At 42.3% G+C, this 17546-nt stretch overlaps 2 protein-coding genes across 3 annotated transcripts; both read right to left on the reverse strand.

Annotated features, from left to right (window-relative positions):
- Positions 1 to 3353: 3353 nt before the first annotated feature.
- LOC112217269 (mitochondrial intermembrane space import and assembly protein 40-A) lies at positions 3354 to 7731 on the reverse strand. 2 transcript variants are annotated; one of them, XM_024377541.2, is made up of 4 exons: positions 7080 to 7731; positions 4515 to 4613; positions 3888 to 4285; positions 3354 to 3511 (listed from the first exon to the last, which is right to left on the reverse strand). In XM_024377541.2, the coding sequence occupies exons 1-3, from the start codon at positions 7099 to 7101 to the stop codon at positions 3927 to 3929; spliced, it is 480 nt and encodes a 159-aa protein (XP_024233309.1). In that variant the 5' UTR covers positions 7102 to 7731; the 3' UTR covers positions 3354 to 3511; positions 3888 to 3926. The 2 variants fall into 2 exon arrangements, with proteins under 2 accessions (XP_024233309.1, XP_024233302.1); XM_024377534.2 differs by lacking the exon at positions 3354 to 3511 and having other exon boundaries at positions 3580 to 4285.
- An 843-nt stretch (positions 7732 to 8574) lies between these two features.
- On the reverse strand, positions 8575 to 13930 carry LOC112217258 (protein transport protein Sec61 subunit alpha). The gene is made up of 12 exons (XM_024377525.2): positions 13772 to 13930; positions 12839 to 12906; positions 12655 to 12720; positions 12478 to 12556; positions 12087 to 12218; positions 11857 to 11966; positions 11463 to 11616; positions 11107 to 11267; positions 10705 to 10902; positions 10364 to 10555; positions 10097 to 10173; positions 8575 to 9960 (listed from the first exon to the last, which is right to left on the reverse strand). Exons 1-12 carry the CDS (start codon positions 13776 to 13778, stop codon positions 9774 to 9776), a joined length of 1431 nt encoding a protein of 476 aa, XP_024233293.1. The 5' UTR covers positions 13779 to 13930; the 3' UTR covers positions 8575 to 9773.
- Between the last annotated feature and the right edge of the window lie 3616 nt (positions 13931 to 17546).

Below are 17546 nucleotides of genomic sequence, written 5' to 3' on the forward strand. Positions count from 1 at the left end.
AAAAACATTTGTCATAAGAAACTCCCTGGTAGCTCCCTGGTATACAGAAAATACCCGAGCTCTGAAGCAAGCTTACAGAAAATTGGAACGGAAATGGCGCCACACCAAACTGGAAGTCTTCTGACTAGCTTGGAAAGACAGTACAGTGCACTATCGAAGAGCCCTCACTGCTGCTTGATCATCCTATTTTTCCAACTTAATTGAGGAAAATAAGAACAATCCGAAATTTATTTTTGATGCTGTTGCAAAGCTAACTAAAAAGCAGCATTCCCCAAGAGAGGATGGCTTTCACTTGAGCAGTGATAAATTCATTAACTTCTTTGAGGAAAAGATCATGATCATTAGAAAGCAAGTTACGGACTCCCCTTTAAATCTGCGTATTTCTCCAAAGCTCAGTTGTCCTGAGTCTGCACAACTCTGCCAGCACCTAGGATCAAGGGAGACACTCAAGTGTACTATATATACCAAATTGGTCTACATAGACAAGTTCTGGCCTGGTTTAGATCTTATCTGTCAGAAAGATATCAATTTGTCTCTGTGAATGGTTTGTCCTCTGACAAATCAACTGTACATTTCTGTGTTCCTTAAGGTTCCATTTTAGGACCACTATTGTTTTCACTATATATTTTACCTCTTGGGGATGTTATTCGAAAACATAAATGTTAACTTTCACTGCTATGCGGATGACACACAGCTGTACATTTCAATGAAACATGTTGAAGCCCCAAAATTGATCTCGCTAGAAGCATGTGTTTCAGACATAAGGAAGTGGATGGCTGCAAACTTTCTACTTTTAAACTCGGACAAAACAGAGATGCTTGTTCTAGGTCCCAAGAAACAAAGAGATCTTCTGTTGAATCTGACAATTAATATTGATGATTGTACAGTCGTCTCAAAAAAAACTGTGAAGGACCTCGGTGTTACTCTGGACCCTGATCTCTCTTTTGACGCACATATCAAGACTGTTTCAAGGACAGCTTTTTTCCCATCTACGCAATATTGCAAAAATCAGAAACTTTCTGTCCAAAAATGCAGAAAAATGAATCCATGCTTTTGTTACTTCGAGGTTAGACTATTACAATGCTCTACTTTCCGGCTACCCGGATAAAGCACTAAATATACTTCAGTTAGTGCTAAATACGGCTGCTAGAATCCTGACTAGAACCCAAAAAATGGATCATATTACTCCAGTGCTAGCCTCCCAACACTGGCTTCCTGTTAAGGCAAGGGCTGATTTCAAAGTTTTACTGCTAACCTACAAAGCATTACATGGGCTTGCTCCTACCTATCTTTCCGATTTGGTCCTGCTGTACATACCTACACGTACGCTAAGGTCACAAGACACAGGCCTCCTAATTGTCACTAGAATTTCTAAGCAAACAGCTGGAAGCAGGGCTTTCTCCTATAGAACTCCATTTTTTATGGAATGGTCTGCCTACCCATGTGAGAGATGCAGACTCGGTCTCAACCATTAAGTCTTTACTGAAGACTAATCTCTTCAGTAGGTCATATGATTGAATGTAGTCTGGCCCAGGAGTGTGAAGGTGAAGGGAAAGGCTCTGGAGCAACAAACCGCCCTTGCTGTCTCTCCACTGGGATTCTCTGCCTCTAACCCGATTACAGGGGCTGAGTCACTGGCTTACTGGTGCTCTTCCATGCCGTCCCTAGGAGGGGTGCGTCACTTGAGTGGGTTGAGTTGCTGACGTGGTCTTCCTGTCTGGGTTGGCGTCCCCCCTTGGGTTGTGCCGTGGTAGAAATCTTTGTGGGCTACACTTGGCCTTGTCTTAGGATGGTAAGTTGGTGGTTGAAGATATCCCTCTAGTGGTGTGGGGGCTGTGCTTTGGCAAAGTGGGTGGGGTTATATCCTGCCTGTTTGGCCCTGTCCGGGGTATCATCGGATGGGGCCACAGTTTCTCCTGACCCCTCCTGTATTTATGCTGCAGTAGTTTGTGTCGGGGGGCTAGGGTCAGTCTGTTATATCTGGAGTATTTCTCCTGTCTCATCAGGTGTCCTGTGTGAATTTAAGTATGCGCTCTCTAATTCGCTCTTTCGGAGGACCTGAGCCCTAGGACCATGCCTCAGGACTACCTGGCATGACGACTCCTTGCTGTCCACCTGGCCGTGCTGCTGCTCCAGTTTCAACTGTTCTGCCTGCGGCTATGGAATCCTGACCTGTTCACCGGACGCGCTACCTGTCCCAGACCTGCTGTTTTCAACTCTCTAGAGACAGCAGGAGCGGTAAAGATACTCTTAATGATCGGCTATGAAAAGCCAACTGACATTTACTCCTGAGGTGCTGACTTGTTGCACCCTCGACAACTAGTGTGATTATTATTATTTGACCATGCTGGTCATTTATGAACATTTGAACATCTTGGCCATGCTCTGTTATAATCTCCACCCAGCCCAGCCAGAAGAGGACTGGCCACCCCTCCTAGCCTGGTTTCTAGCTAGGTTTCTTCCTAGGTTTTGGCTTTTCTAGGGAGTTTTTCTTAGCCACCGTGCTTCTACACCTGCATTGCTTGCTGTTTGGGGTTTTAGGCTGGGTTTCTGTACAGCACTTTGATATTTCAGCTGATGCAAGAAGGGCTATATAAATACACTTGATTTGATGAGGCCATTGGTGATTTTAAAACAGCTAGAGTGCAATGTCTGATGGTTGAAGACTGAGGTTGGATCAACATTGTAGTCACTCCACAATAATGACTTAAATGTCAGTGAAAAGAATACAAATATACAAAACTTGCATCCTGTATGCAACAAGGCACAAAATTAATATTGCAACAAAAAAACAGCAAAGGAATACACTTCATGGCCAAGATGCAAAGCCTTGTGTTGAATTTGACCTCAACATAACACAATAATGAGTAACTGCCTCCTTATTTTCAAGCATTGTGGTGGCTACATCATGGAATGGGTATGCTTGACATCGGCAAATAGAGTTTTTCTGGATAAAAATTAAGGGGGTGGAGCTAAGCACAGGCAACAAACTAGAGGAAAACCTGCTTTACACCAGAGACTAGCAGAGGACTTCACATTTCAGCAGGAAAATAACCTACAACACAAGGCCAAATCTACCAAGAGGACAGTGAATGTTCCTGAGTGGCCAAGTTAGTTTTAGCTTAAATCTGCTTGAAAATCTATGGCAATACTTTTTTTTCTGCTTGAGAGTCTAGCCATGGTCCCCAACATCTTGACAGAGCTTGAAGAATTTTTAAAATAATAAAATGGGCAAATATTGCACAATCCAGGTGTGTAAAAGCTCTTATAGACTTACAGCTGTTATCACTGCCAAAGGTGTTTCTAACATGTATTGACTCATGGAGCTGAATACTTATGCAACGACTAGATTTTGTTTTTTTAATTTCTATTCAACTTTTTTCTTTCACAGAGTCTTTTTTGTAGATTTGTTGACAAAAAAATAATTAAATCTATTTTCATCTCTTTGCAACACAACAAAATGTGAAGAAGTCCAAGGGGTCTGAATACTTTTGCAAGGCACCCACAGAATCTGAGAAAATTGGAAAATAAAAAAAACCAGGTGTGAATTAAATATAAAAGACAAATGGAAAAATAAAGTAGAAATGACATTTTTAAAATACAAAAGCAATTACTAATTGGACTATATAGTAAAGAGAACAATCAATACAAAAACAGAACACTAATAATGGCAAAGGATAGCACAGCACATGGTCTTGTTTTTTTCCTGAAGGAGCACAAAGAAATATACACACACCTAGAGTGAAGTTACCCCATCTTTTTCCTTACCCTCCTCCCTCTACAAGTCTCTTATATTCTATGAGGGAAAACCCAATCTGGGTTAGAGTGGGGGGGAATAGTCAACACTTCCATTTATCAGTTTAAATAATTGATACAAAAAGGATCACCTTAACACATCCATAGAAAGGGCTTGTCGTGAATCATGCTCAGCCTGAGGCTGAGCTGTTTGAGGGTGGTGGGGTGTCAGCAGGGGCGGTGGAAGGGCTAGAGTCTTGGACAGGGGGTGTAGGGGTTGGTTCAGGGGCAGAGTCTTGTTTGGAAGGATCCTTTTCAGACGGCCCTCCCTGGGTCTCCTTGTCATCCTCCTGGGGGTAGAGTTCTGGGTATCTCTGCATACACTCCTGCATGCCCCTGAATTGCTCCAGGCACTCTGAGCCCTTCACCTCCTCCTTGCTGTAGTGGAAACAGGAGAAGGCCTCCTTAAACGATGCTCCACAGGGACCGCTGGCCATCCCTCCCAGACAGGGGCAGTTCCAGTTGATCTCCCCATTGGGTAGGATCAGACCTTGGGAGGAGACAGAGAAAAAGGGAAACAGATACTAATTATACTAGAAAGGAGTGCAACTCTATTAGGTTACCGGTTATCACAGAGGGCAGCAAGTCTGGCCAATGTCACAACAAACCCATGAAAACATGTAAGGCATGGGGCATGTCCTCATGTCAATCTAGTTAGCAATTGAGCTAATCTGGGCCTAATGTAATCTAATTGAGAAGCACTACTTCTCTCTACTCACCTCGTTCTTCATAGGGGTCATCAGGATCCTCCTCCACCAGCTCAGCGTTGCTCGGTGCTTCATGTTCCTCCTTAGTCACAAAGATGACACGGTCCTTACCTGGTGTGGAGAGGACAGGCAGATATCAGTGAGAATAGTCTCCGCTGACTCAAGTGGCATGAAGTGGATTGTGGACTGGAGTTAGTCAACCCTAATATGTCCAATCAAATACACTTATACACAGTCAAATGTGATGTAAATGAATGGCCAGACAATTTATATTTCAGGTGATTCTGCAATTTAGGGGACTTTAGCTGTGTAAACTTTCAGAAATTAAAACTTATTCAAACACCATTTTACCAGTATTGTACTTGTCCTTGATTCGTCTAGAAACTATATCTGATAAGGGTTGCGATTATACTAATCATGAATGTAATATATTTTTGTCATTTTCTCCCAGACAAAATGTAATTTCCATCACGTCATTAAACATCCATTTTGGAGAAGTCCTCCAATAGAATCTACAGTGTGCCACATACCTTTTATTTTACTGTCAAATGTCCCGTGAACTTCTCCATGTGCCCCTCTGTATTTCCCTTCAGCTTGGTTTTCCCACTCAAACCACCATGTCTGCTCACCAGCATCAAAGTCAGATGTTTCAAGCTCTTTGGCTTGACAAAGGGAGCACTCTCTATACATGCACTCTTTCTTCAGGTTCTCTCAGCACAAACACTCAATAACTTTCTCAATGTTGCTGCAGCTGATCCCTTTGTGATACTGTAGTTTGTCAGCCATGAACTGGAGGTTGGCATGGGTTTTGCAGAGGCATGTGTCCCGCAGAGGCATGTGTCCCTATCTTGGACTGCTGGCTTGACAACCCAAAAAGGACATATTTCGCAGAATTCACAGAGGGAAATTTGAATCTCTGAATATTCTATCTTAAACTTCTGATAAAGGTTCTGAATTGTGCCATTCAAGAAGTGCTTCTGCTTTTTCTTCTTGTTCCTTGTTAGTGGGTCCTTTTCCCTGTTGCCTTTTTTTGTATTTCTCAGCTTTCCGTAAAGCATTATCAAGTTTGACATTTGTCATACTAAGATCTCTGTATGCTTTTGAGCGACCTCTTACAACCTTCTTCCTTCCAGCAAGTATTCGACTTCTCATTCCTGTTGCAGACGATGAGGAAGGGGTATCAGGGTCTGCATCAGCGGCAGGTAAGTTAGGGGCAGGTATGTTAGCCTCATGTTCTGGCTGCAAGTCATCTGGTGACTGAGGTGTGTTGCCTGATAAGTAGGTCTCCATTGCAACTGTTCTCTTTAAAGTCTGTCTTCTATTCCGTTGGTTGCATTTTCATTGCCTTCTCTTGTTTATTTGTTCTTGCTTTGTAAGCTCAGAGTGAGACTTCACTTCTCTTCCAGTATCTCTCCCTGACTTTTTGCAGATGTTCCTGGTATCGTATATAATAATTTTATATTTTGTTTCTATATTGTCTGTGACCTCTGTGCTGTTTTATGTGGTATCTTCTAAGAATAAAGACAAACACTACTTAGTTTTCAACTCATGCACACCTTGGAGCATTTTCTAGATTAAATTAATTTAAAACATTAAATAAGCCTAAAGAAAAAAAACAAGTAAAGTAAAAACAAGATAATGGATGTGTGTCATTTCCACCACTTAAGTTTGATGGAAATGATGGAAATGATGCTGATGGAAATGACACTTCGACAGTTTCTGAAGAAAATTGACAGACTGCTTAGCATGCTTTGGTTAGTATTAGAGCTAGCATATAGTTTATACTAAATACATAAAATATACATTTTTCTCGATTTTTCTTCAACTTCTGGACATCACATATGGAACAACTGTCCACTGCAGCCATGTGCTTCAGTGTCACCGTTTCCTTGGTAACCAAAGTAACATTCTATTGAAAAAAACTTTATTAAATTAGGTATTTTGTCCTTAGTGGTGGAAATGACACCACTCCAAAAGGTATAAAACAACAACAATATAAAGGGCATTCTCACAAATATTTATATAGATTTTATTTAATTGACTCTGTATTACATGACATTATATAAATGTGTAATTATTAATGTTCTCATAGAAAAACATAGTAGAAGTTTAAAAGTCTGGGTCAGGGACAAGGGTCTGACAAATTGAGGTATAAAATGCATCTGAAAAGTAGCTAAAATACTTGATAGAGAGGTGTTTAAAAAAGTATGGGGTGATTACAGTGTGAACTTAACATACAAATATTTGTTTGATTTTTTATAAAATCCCCCAAATTGACCCGAGGACATAGAAGTGCCCGTAGTTGTAGAATCACCTATTCATAAGTTATCACACCGAGAGGAGTCCGTCTACTTGTACTGAAACACACACACCATGTCTGAAATCAGCGACATAGATTTAGAAAATCTATCTCTGGCTGAAACCTGGTTCTACAAGCATTGGAGATAAAACAATGCCTCGTTCTAAGTAGAATCATAATTATAAAATACAATGATCGAGCAACGTTAGCTAGCTAACTACTGCATCTAACCAGTTTGAAGAGAAGCGGTCATTCATTCACACAGCACGTAACGTTACCTTCCTCCTTGACTGAGGACATTTCTTCGGTGTGGTGTCTACTGACGTGTAGTGCCCTTCAAGGTGTCCCTGCGGTGCCGAGTTTCCCGACGGATGTTATACTACTTTATCAATTACAAAAGGAGAATAATTTGGTATTGTATTGCTAGCTAGCTGTTTCACAACTACTTCATCGTTCACATAACCCACGTTTTTTTGTGTCAGTGCATCTGAGGACGTGAGAACGAAGGACCCATTTTAGCTGCCCCTCTTAGTTCCTGACATAAATTCTTAGGGAATAAATTGCAGTCCAAACACTTAAGACACACCCTCGTCATATGCCCTTGGGGGAATCGCCGCAGCCATATTTGTCGTCAGTCCAAATTATTAGCCAAGCAAGGGAAGTTTGCAATTTAAGCCCCTTAGTCCTCGTTTCTAACGGAGTTTGCGAGTGTACAATTATGTTCACGACGGGCCTGAAACGCCCCTAATTCGATTCGCGATGATTGTAAATCCGCTAAGAAAAGTCCGCTAACGTTAATACGGAGTTAACATACGCGTGTAACAAAGGCCGATTTAAACTTGATGCAATATGGTCCAGCTAACATAGGCCAAATCAAGCTCTACCACATCACTGTGCGCCTCACAAATGTAACAATGTGTAGGGCTCCATATAGTTCCGCACTGACATGATTGGTTGACGGTAGGTGGGGGCAGTGCGTCTTGTATAAACACAAACACATTTCCTTGAAAACGTCCTTCACAACAGCTCTGCTTCTCGAAGTGCAAGAAGTATGAATGCCCTGACTTATGTAGAGGCCACATTGCAGTAAATACTGTATGGCAAATTCGATGCTTGAATGACCATACATTTGCTTTTAATGGCCATAAATTGTCAACCGATCATGTCAATGCAGAGCTATACGGAGCCCTCCGCATTGTTAAAACGTTTGGGAGACGCACGGTCACAACCCTTCATACAGAATATTCGGGCCATATCAAGCATAGATCGGCTTTAATGTACAGGTATGACTTAAAATGTTGTCATACGGCCTCTGCGGAAGTCAGGGCATACTTAATGGGCTCGAAACAGGGACCCTCTGCACACAGACAACAGTTACCCATCTGTCCACAAAACCTGCGGCTCTTGCAGAGCAAGGAAGGTCTCAGAGCGAGTGACGTCAACCAATTGAAACGCTATTAGCGCGCACCCCGCTAACAAGCTAGCCAATTTCACATCGGTTACACCTCGGAGCCTCAACACCAAGCATAAATCGGCTTTAAGGGACAGAGATCCAGTCCCCTCCCCGATTTCATCGTGAGGGACAATAAACTTGACTGAAGTAGCTAGATACAAAAAGTTGGTTTACACCATAGACCATGAGTTTACACTTCTAGATATTGGAAAGTTATTTTCATCATGTGACACAAAGCTACTTTGCTCTAAGTGTGTTGTGATGGATTTATCCAGACAATAATTCAAGTTGTTAGTGTAATCTTACAAAGAAAAAACAACTTTTCACTAAAATGAGTTTTTATTGAGAAAGATCTTTTTTTTCCAGGAAAACATTTGTTCGGAACAGCATACTATTATTATTATTATTTTTTTACATATTAAAAAAAAGTATTTTACACTGTTGATGGATTCAATGCATGGCATATATACAGAAAACCAAAATCCACGACATGTGAAAGTGTTTTTAACACAGTCATGCTCAAAGCAGACAAAAACACAAAATAAATCTTTCCTCACCCAATCTTACCCAACAACGTGGGCAACAGGTATGAACGTGGCATATATACGATTACCTCTCCCTAAACGCACGCCCAGTTTCAACATTAAGGCCCTTCTGCTGAGTGGTTCACTTGATAAACTCTTCCACTGCTGCACACTTTTTGACAAAGCTGGACCACACAGAGCCCTACACTCTACCTGATCCTATATTGGATCACTGCTTTAAAACAGTCACGTCTGGCAGACAAACATGGTTATGTTCTAAATAGTTCTGAGCCTGGTCCAAAACTTCCTTTGCTACTCAGTGAAATGAGTGGCCATCAGGTCAACACCCCAGATAAAGATTGTACCAAAGAGCCCAGCTGTGAAGGTATACTGTACACTCGCACTCATCTATATCCTCCGGGTAATAGAGATGATGGAAATTAATGTATATACTGTGTTGGGTTGTATGAAATAAGTCCAATAAGAGAGGGACTGCCCTCATCCCAGTGTAGCACACATGATTGCATACATGAGCCACAGAGCTCTTCTCTCAGTCTGAAAAGGAACACCCCCCCCCTGTGGATCAGACCATTTTATACAGATATGAAACACTCCAGATGACTCTGAAAGGCTAACCAGTCCCAGGCACCAGGCAAACTGAGTTGAGAGATTGATCTATGTGTTATGACTCAAAGGGGGAGCAGGCCAAGGGTTGTGAGCAGGCCAAGGGTTGTGAATGTCAGGATGTAGTCAGTCCCACCACTTTGCTACACAAACCATTCTGTTCGAGCTGAACCTTCTATAGGCCATGTCAGGGGGAGATGCCAGAAAGCACCCGGGAAATGACAGATTCATTATGCAGATTTAAAAAATCTAAATGGACATAAATTATGGGAATAATAATTATAGATGGAGATTTGGTGGGACTTGGTCTGATCTGTCCATGTGCATTAAGAGGGTTGTTTCGTCACAGGTGTTGGCAGCCAGGTGTCTGTCTAGAAGAGCAGGGCTCCCATGCTGCCCATTTCACTCTGCTCCTTGACAAAGATCTCAAAGTACTGGTAGATGATGGTGACGGCCAGCAGGATACCAGTTCCCGAGCCAATAGCACCCAGGAAGTCTGCCATGACAGAAAGGCCACCGATACAGAGACCACCAAAGGCAGCTGCTGTGGGGATGTACCTTGAACACACAGAGTAGTAAAGCACCAATCATTACCTGAAGAAAGTTTGCAATAGTGTAATATTAAACCCTGGTAAAGCTATGATGATGTGGATTGTTATGGCTAAAGGTTAGAGAGATGGCTGAGATTGTTCACCTGTTGAGTTCATGGACCATGGAGGTCTCTCTGTGTCCCCTCATAACCATCTGTTGCTCCTTTAGCTGCTTAGCCACCTGGGAGACAAAACACACTGTTTACATAACATCTACAGGTCAACTGACACACGCTGCCCACAAAAGCCCTGGAAATGTTTAGTTAATAAGATTTCTACATCAAAACAACTTGAGTAATTTGAATTAAATCAAATTAGTTGATGAATACATAGTCTAACAAATGTACAGCACATGTGGTAGCAGGACTTACATCTTTGGCAGATGAGCCGGACACCTCGATCCAGGTCTTGGAGAAGAAGGCACAGGAGCCCAGCATGAAGCAGATGTAGATGGCAGCATGGATGGGGTCATCTAGGACCGAGCCAAATGACTCCGGGGGAGAGAAGTAGTAACATAGCCCACCCACTGGGTAGGCACGGGCTGGACCACCTGACGACGTATCCTACAAACACACACGTCTGGTCATCTCATATAGTCTGTGCCGCTGGATATGTTCATGTAACAAACATGTCAAATGTAGTTAAATTGAGTTTAGACATTGTAGTTCAGAAATGGTAGAGCAGGGATAAAAAATAAAGGGTGTGTACTTACTGACCAGGTGCCCAGCAGGTTAACCAGGAAGTTACCACTGAATCGTGTGGAGAGCATCTGAGAGATCACGTACAGGTTGGACACGAGGGCAGACTGGAGGATGATGGGAATGTTGGAGGTGTAGAAGAGCTTGATGGGATAAGTGTTGTATTGGCCACGGTAACGGGCAGACTTGATGGGCAGATCCACCCTGAAGCCCTGTGGAAAGATGGGAGGAAGAGACGGACATGGTGAGATACAGTATACATTTATAAAGTCTAAATGGACATTACTAAAAAGGCGAAGAAAAAAAAACTACCACATTGTGTTGTTTTTTGAGTAACTAATTATCTGACACTAACAAATGTGTTCAACTCCTTTAACTGGTTTTAGGACAGACAACGAAGAAAGAGCGTTACTGACCTGGAAGTATATGACTACACCAAAGACGAAGACAGTGGCGAGGAGGTTCATGAGGTTGGGCAGGTTCTGGCGGTAGAAGGCCTCTCTCAGGGCACGCACCTTGTCTGTTCGCGTGGCCAGCAGGTGGAAGAGAGCAATGATAGCCCCCTCAAATTCTGTGCCTGAACACAAGACAAGATACTCAAACATCAGCCTCACATCTAGAGACCAACTGGCCATACTCCTGGGGGGTTTCAAGGCCAAGTCTGGATCTATAGGAGCCCTAGTTGGTCTTATATGAAATTACTACTTGGAAATTAGTAAGTCTGTCCTAAATGTACACCCAGACATGGCACATCAGTTTCAATGCCCCATACCTCTGCCAGTGTTGACGGTGGTGGGGCTAAAGGCCTTCCAGACGATGGTCTCACAGATGTTGGTGGCGATGAACAAAGAGATACCAGAACCCAGACCATAACCCTTCTGCAGCAGCTCATCCAGCAGCAGCACGATCAGACCGGCCACAAACAGCTAGAGGGGGAGACAGATGGGTTAGAAAGACAGAGACAAACCACTCGCACTGGAGCCATATTTGACTTCCTTTAAATATACCTATTCTTCCTACATTCCATGAAGTAATCTGAGAGGATTGGATTGATTCAAGAATATGATGTGAACCTTGCTCTATATTAGGACCAAGCCTGGATCTGATAGGGGAGATAAAGAGTAGGGCTAAGAATATGACTCAGAGGGGTGGGGAGGAGGGCCCACCTGGATGATGATGAGAAGACAGATCCCAGCGCCCATATCGGAGGGGTCTCCATACATGCCAGTCATCACATACACGATGGCCTGACCAATGGTGATGATCATACCAAACACTGTAGGAGATGGCAAGGGGTTAAAGAATCTATGGCTTCATTCACAGTAATGCTTGTGCTTGATAGAATCAAGTCAAAGATACTCAAACTAGGAACAGGAAGTGGGACTTGTGGTCTTACATTTCTGTGCTCCATTGAAGAGGGCCCTGTCTTTGGGTGTGTCTCCCACCTCGATGATCTTAGCCCCAGCCAGGAGCTGCATGATGAGGCCTGAGGTGACGATCGGAGAGATACCCAGCTCCATCAGGGTACCTTGAGGGAGAGACCAAGGGGACGTTAACAGGAGAGCAGAGCCAGAGATGTTCAGCCATTCATTCATAAATAACACCATTCACCCATTCAAGTTGGAGACAAAGTTATCCCTCCAATTGATCAAATCAACATTCATTAAACACTATCAATTCCCACCCTGTTACTAATTAGTTGATATGTCCCTTGATTGACTTATCAATTCATTTATTCACCTGTTACTCTAATTTGATGTCTCTACACTGCAATAGTGACAACCCACCTCTGTTGGAGGCCAGAATCACTCTCATCCAGTAGAAGGGATCTGCAGAGTCTGATGACATGATGCCAAACAGGGGAATCTGGATGATAGACATTCAGGTGTGAGGTTTTTATTTATTTAATTCTACTCGTTTAACATGCTAGAAAATATTGTGTGAACAAAAAGGCAGATATTTACCTGGCAGCACACAAGGAAAATGAAGAGAGTGATGGCTGTCCATAGTACCTTCTCTCTGAACTGGATCTGTTGAACAACAATTACAGCGAGACATGGAAGCAAAATGACAGCATTACAACATAACACATACAGAGGTTATAAAGTTTAAAGTAAAACGATTCTTGTCATGAAGTAAATACTGTACCTTTCTTTCGGGTTTCTGGATTTCAGGTAATACAGCGCAGAAGGGCTTTATTACCTCCAGGAATTTGACTAAAAAAAAGACACAGGGAGGGATGTTATTGGTTCCCCATAATAAACATAAATCAAGGGCAGTGAACCTATATATAGGGGGACGTGGCATAGCGATACATGCATAACTAGAGGTTTGCATCTTTGGATATGAGCGAATTCACTATGAAAACAGATCGCACTATCAAAATAGTTAAATTAAACATTTTGCATACCAGCTAAGGGGTTTCAGTTAGCATTTGCTGCTTATGATATGGAGCTACTTATGGGGAAAACACAGACTGTTAGCTGTGCGTCGTCATCACTAGTCTGGTTGTCTGCTTCAAGTTTAGCTAGCTATGTTAGCATAACCCCTGCAAGATAAACCTGCAAAGTTACCGAGCTCTGAGATATCAATGATCATGTAACAATGGTAGATATTAAAAAGTTATCAATGTAGCTGACTGGACATTTAATAATACGAAGTAACTAACAAATATGTACAGCTGTTAGCTAGCTAGCTAATGTAATGTTAGCAAGTAGCTAGTTAACTAGCTATCAACCGACACTGACAGCTAACGTTAGCGAGCTAAATTAGTTAACCTTAATTAGCTAGCTAACTTTAGTCTAACCGTTAGTTTCTTCACAAATAACAAAGCTAACCATTTCATTGCAGTCATTGTTGTTGAAGACATGAGTTCAAAATATGTTTAAACACGGAGTATTCGTCGTCAAACTAAATGTTAGCTAGCTAAATGCTTGCTAGCTAGCTAACGTTACAATGAAAATGGCCTCCATAAATAGATCCAATCATAGAAAATTCTCATTGCTTTGCATCTGATTCAAATGTTTCCTGTTTATGTGAAATCGTCCTTTAGCCAGCTACTTCATTCTAGGGGATACTCACTGCCCATGATGATGTCCCAAGCGTTACGTTCTTAGTGTATGGTCCCTGTGTCAGACAGTGGGTCTCTCCAGTTTTCGTTCTGACTACGGGCAAAAAGCTCTGCGCTTGGAAAGAAAGCACTTTAGAGACACGTCACCACTACACAGGCGCTTCAACACGTCAGTTCAACAGAAAGTGGGTGTATCTTTAGTTTCTAGAGTTAAAAGTAAACTGAAAACTATGCGGTAGGGTCAATATTTTCCTTCTGTCTGCCCAGGTCGATGTAGCACAGTACTGGCCCTCAATGCATATGGCTAGATGTGTGTCGGCCAGCTTTTTCATAACCCATGAAAAATGTGATGACTCTGATAGATTCTTATTATGACGAAGAGACATAAAATACAAACATTGACACGCCGTTGGCATGAAACAATAAAGAGATTACTTCCTGCAAACAAATGTAAGCGAATGGGCACACAACCCATTCAAACCGTGCTGCATTATGGGGATACATTTTTTTCGACTTGCAACTACATGTCCACTGCAGGAGCTTTACAAAAAGAATGTGATCAAAGGTCATCAAGTTTTGACTGCAGTCGACTGCCAGTTTCTGCAGTTGCTCCTCACCAACTTCATCCTGCAGCCATTACCTGCATTGTGGGAGGTTCTATTGTCAACCGATCATTAGAGTGTGAACCGTGGAACCAACTTTGCTTTTCATGTATGTATACAGTCTTTCTCACCAATTGATTGTACAATGTACACATGTATATTTTCAGTTTATGATTGTGTGATATGGGTGTTGGCGACATGTTTATTTTTACATAATAAAGAAAAACTTTTATAAACAATGGGAACAATGCCTCAGATCCCCAAAATGTTCTACAGCTGCACCATCGACAGCATCCTGACTGGTTGCATCACCGGCTGGTATGGCAACTGCTCGGCAACCGACCTCAAGGCGCTACAGAGGGTAGTGCGTACAGCCCAGTACATCACTGGGGCCAAACTTCCTGCCATCCAGGACCTCTATACCAGGCGGTGTCAGAGGAAGGCCCTAAAAATGGTCAGACTTCAGCCACCCTAGTCATAGACTGTTCTCTTTAATACCGCATTGCAAGTGGTACCGGAGCGCCAAGTCTAGATCCATAAGGCTCCCTTAACAGCTTTTAACCCCAAGCCATAAGACTGCTGAATAGTTCATCAAATGGCTACCCAGACTACTCGCTGTTTATTATCTATTCATTGTCACTTTACCCGTACCTACATGTACATATAACCTCAATTACCACTACTATCTTGTACCCCCGCACATTGACTCGGTACCAGTACCCCTGTATATAGCCTCGTTATTGTTATTTTATTGTGTTAATTTTTTTACTTTAGTTTATTGCGTAAATATTTTCTTAACTCTTATTTTTCTTGAAACTGCATTGTTTGTTAAGGGCTTGTAAGTAAGCATTTCACAGTAAGATCTACACCTGTTGTATTCAGCGCATGTGACAAGTCAAAGTTGATTTGATGTTGCATCGACTGTTGGAAAACCACATCAGTGTCTGACTTTTGGCTGTAGCAGCTGCATCTCTCCCAGCTTCACTCCTCGACTTTCATCTACAGTCGGTTGCTTTCGCCTTACCAGTCAAACGAGCCCAATGGCCTGTGTGCAAGAGTATCAAAACCTTAATGTATCATGGGTAAATTGTGACTGACTGACTGATCTACAAATCATAATGAGTAGTTATTTATGATGCAAAGTTCTTTGTAGATCAGTCAGTCAATCTGCAGTCTCCTGCACTGTCCTCTGCAATGTCGAAGAAGCCCAATCACTAGCCATGTTCGAGAGGATCAAAAACATAATGTATCATGGGTAGATTGTGACTGACTGAGCACTATTGGCTGCAATGCCGAACAAGCCCACTGTATTTCAATGAAGCACTCAGTTATGGGGAATTCAACGGTTCTGTTCATTCTAGTGTACTCCAGCAAATTTGGTTTGTCTGGCAACAATCAGCTGGGGGGTTGCTTTTCTGAGAGCCTCAGAGTAGTCATCAAAGTCACCAACAGGCAACAGCACCACACTTCCATCCTCATTATTACAGCAGTACATCTTTTTTTAAATGTATTTTTTCACCTTTATTTAACCAGGTAGGCCAGTTGAGAACAAGTTCTCATTTACAACTGTGACCTGGCCAAAATAAAGCAAAGCATTGCTACAAAAACAACAACACAGAGTTACACGTGGGATAAAGAAACTTACAGTCAATAACACAATATAAAATCTGTGAAAATGTAGAAGAGTAGGGAGGTAAGGCAATAAATAGGCCATGGAGGTGAAATAATTAAAATGTAGCATTAACACTGGAGTGATAGATGTGCAGATGATGATGTGCAAGTAGAGATACTGCGGTACAAAAGAGCAAGTAACAATATGGGGATGAGGTAGTTGGGTGTGCTATTTACAGATAGACTCTGTACAGGTACAGTGATCGGTAAGCTGCTCTGACAGCTGATGCTTAAAGTTAGTGAGGGAGACATAAGACTTCAGCTTCAGTGATTTTTGCAATTTGTTCCAGTCATTGGCAGCAGAGAACTGGAAGGAAAGGCGGCCAAAGGAAGTGTTGGCTTTGGGGGTGACCAGTGAAATATACCTGCTGGAGCGCATGCTACGGGTGGGTGTTGCTATGGTGACCAGTGAGCTGAGATGAGGCAGGGCTTTACCTAGCATAGACTTATAGATGACCTGGAGCCAGTGGGTTTGGCGACAGGTCACAGTGGTGGGTAGTATTTTGGGCATTGGTGACAAAACGGATGGCACTGTGATAGACTACATCCAATTTGCTGAGTAGAGTGTTAGAGGCTATTTTGTAAATGACATCGCTGAAGTCAAGGATCGGTAGGATAGTCGGTTCTACGAGGGTATGTTTGTGAAGGAAGGAGGCTTTGTTGCGAAATAGGAATCAGATTCTAGATTTAATTTTAGATTGGAGATGCTTAATGTGAGTCTGGAAGGAGAGTTTACAGTCTAGCCAGACACCTAGGTATTTGTAGTTGTCCACATATTCTAAGTCAGAACCGTTCAGAGTAGTGATGCTAGTCGGGCAGGAGGGTGCGGGCAGCAATCGGTTGAAAAGCAGTTGGAGGCCTCGGAAGGAGTGTTGTATGGCATTGAAGCTCGTTTGGCACAATGTTAGCACAGTGTCCAAAGAATAATCTAACAGATTCTAACCAAGCCATCTTTCAGTGGATAGACCTGGCAGTTTCAGGGTCAGTGACAGTGTGTAAATACAGTGGCCTGCTTCCCCCCCAAAATTACCAAGAAAACAGATACAAAATTATTTTTCTTTAGTCTCTGTGTTTCATACATTTCCTTCAATTCGCAAGAGGCTGAATGTATTTCATCGGAGAAAGCATCCGAATGAACGAAACAGCACCCCTCTGTCTCAGTATGTGTAGCGTATCTACATTATCTGATGCTTTTTGGTCAGAAAGAGTATGACATTGCTGCCGCCCATAGCATTAAATGCAAGGGAAGACGACAAGCATTTGGCTTCCCTTGATAAATAATAATAAAATCATAGCCAATCAGCATTGAGCTACACTGAGTGAGCTCATCTGTGAATGGTCCTGTTGCACAAAAAAAAAAAACATTTTAAGGGAAGCCAGTTTGGATTTTGCTTCAGACCAATCACATCACAAGCCAAACATCATTATTGACAGGAGAAATCTCATCTCTATATGTTGTTGTCCTCCGGTGGCTAGCTAGCGAGCTAAAATCGTCCATCTCCTAAATTAACCA

This window comes from Oncorhynchus tshawytscha, linkage group LG02 (assembly GCF_018296145.1).
Source record: "Oncorhynchus tshawytscha isolate Ot180627B linkage group LG02, Otsh_v2.0, whole genome shotgun sequence".
Classification (NCBI taxonomy): Eukaryota; Metazoa; Chordata; class Actinopteri; order Salmoniformes; family Salmonidae; genus Oncorhynchus; species Oncorhynchus tshawytscha.

Bases quoted from the DNA above. Each gene is read 5' to 3' on its own strand.
- LOC112217258 (XM_024377525.2), bottom strand. The intron at 11,617-11,856 runs GTGGGCCCTCCT...CTCCCCCTCTAG, and splicing joins GTCTTCTCATCATCATCCAG to CTGTTTGTGGCCGGTCTGAT. The intron at 10,174-10,363 runs GTAAGTCCTGCT...TTTGTCTCCCAG, and splicing joins CCGGCTCATCTGCCAAAGAT to GTGGCTAAGCAGCTAAAGGA.
- LOC112217269 (XM_024377541.2), bottom strand. From the start codon at position 7,101: ATGTCCTCAGTCAAGGAGGAAG. The intron at 4,614-7,079 runs GTAACGTTACGT...TCTCCACACCAG, and splicing joins GTCCTCAGTCAAGGAGGAAG to GTAAGGACCGTGTCATCTTT. The intron at 4,286-4,514 runs GTGAGTAGAGAG...TCTCCTCCCAAG, and splicing joins TGACCCCTATGAAGAACGAG to GTCTGATCCTACCCAATGGG.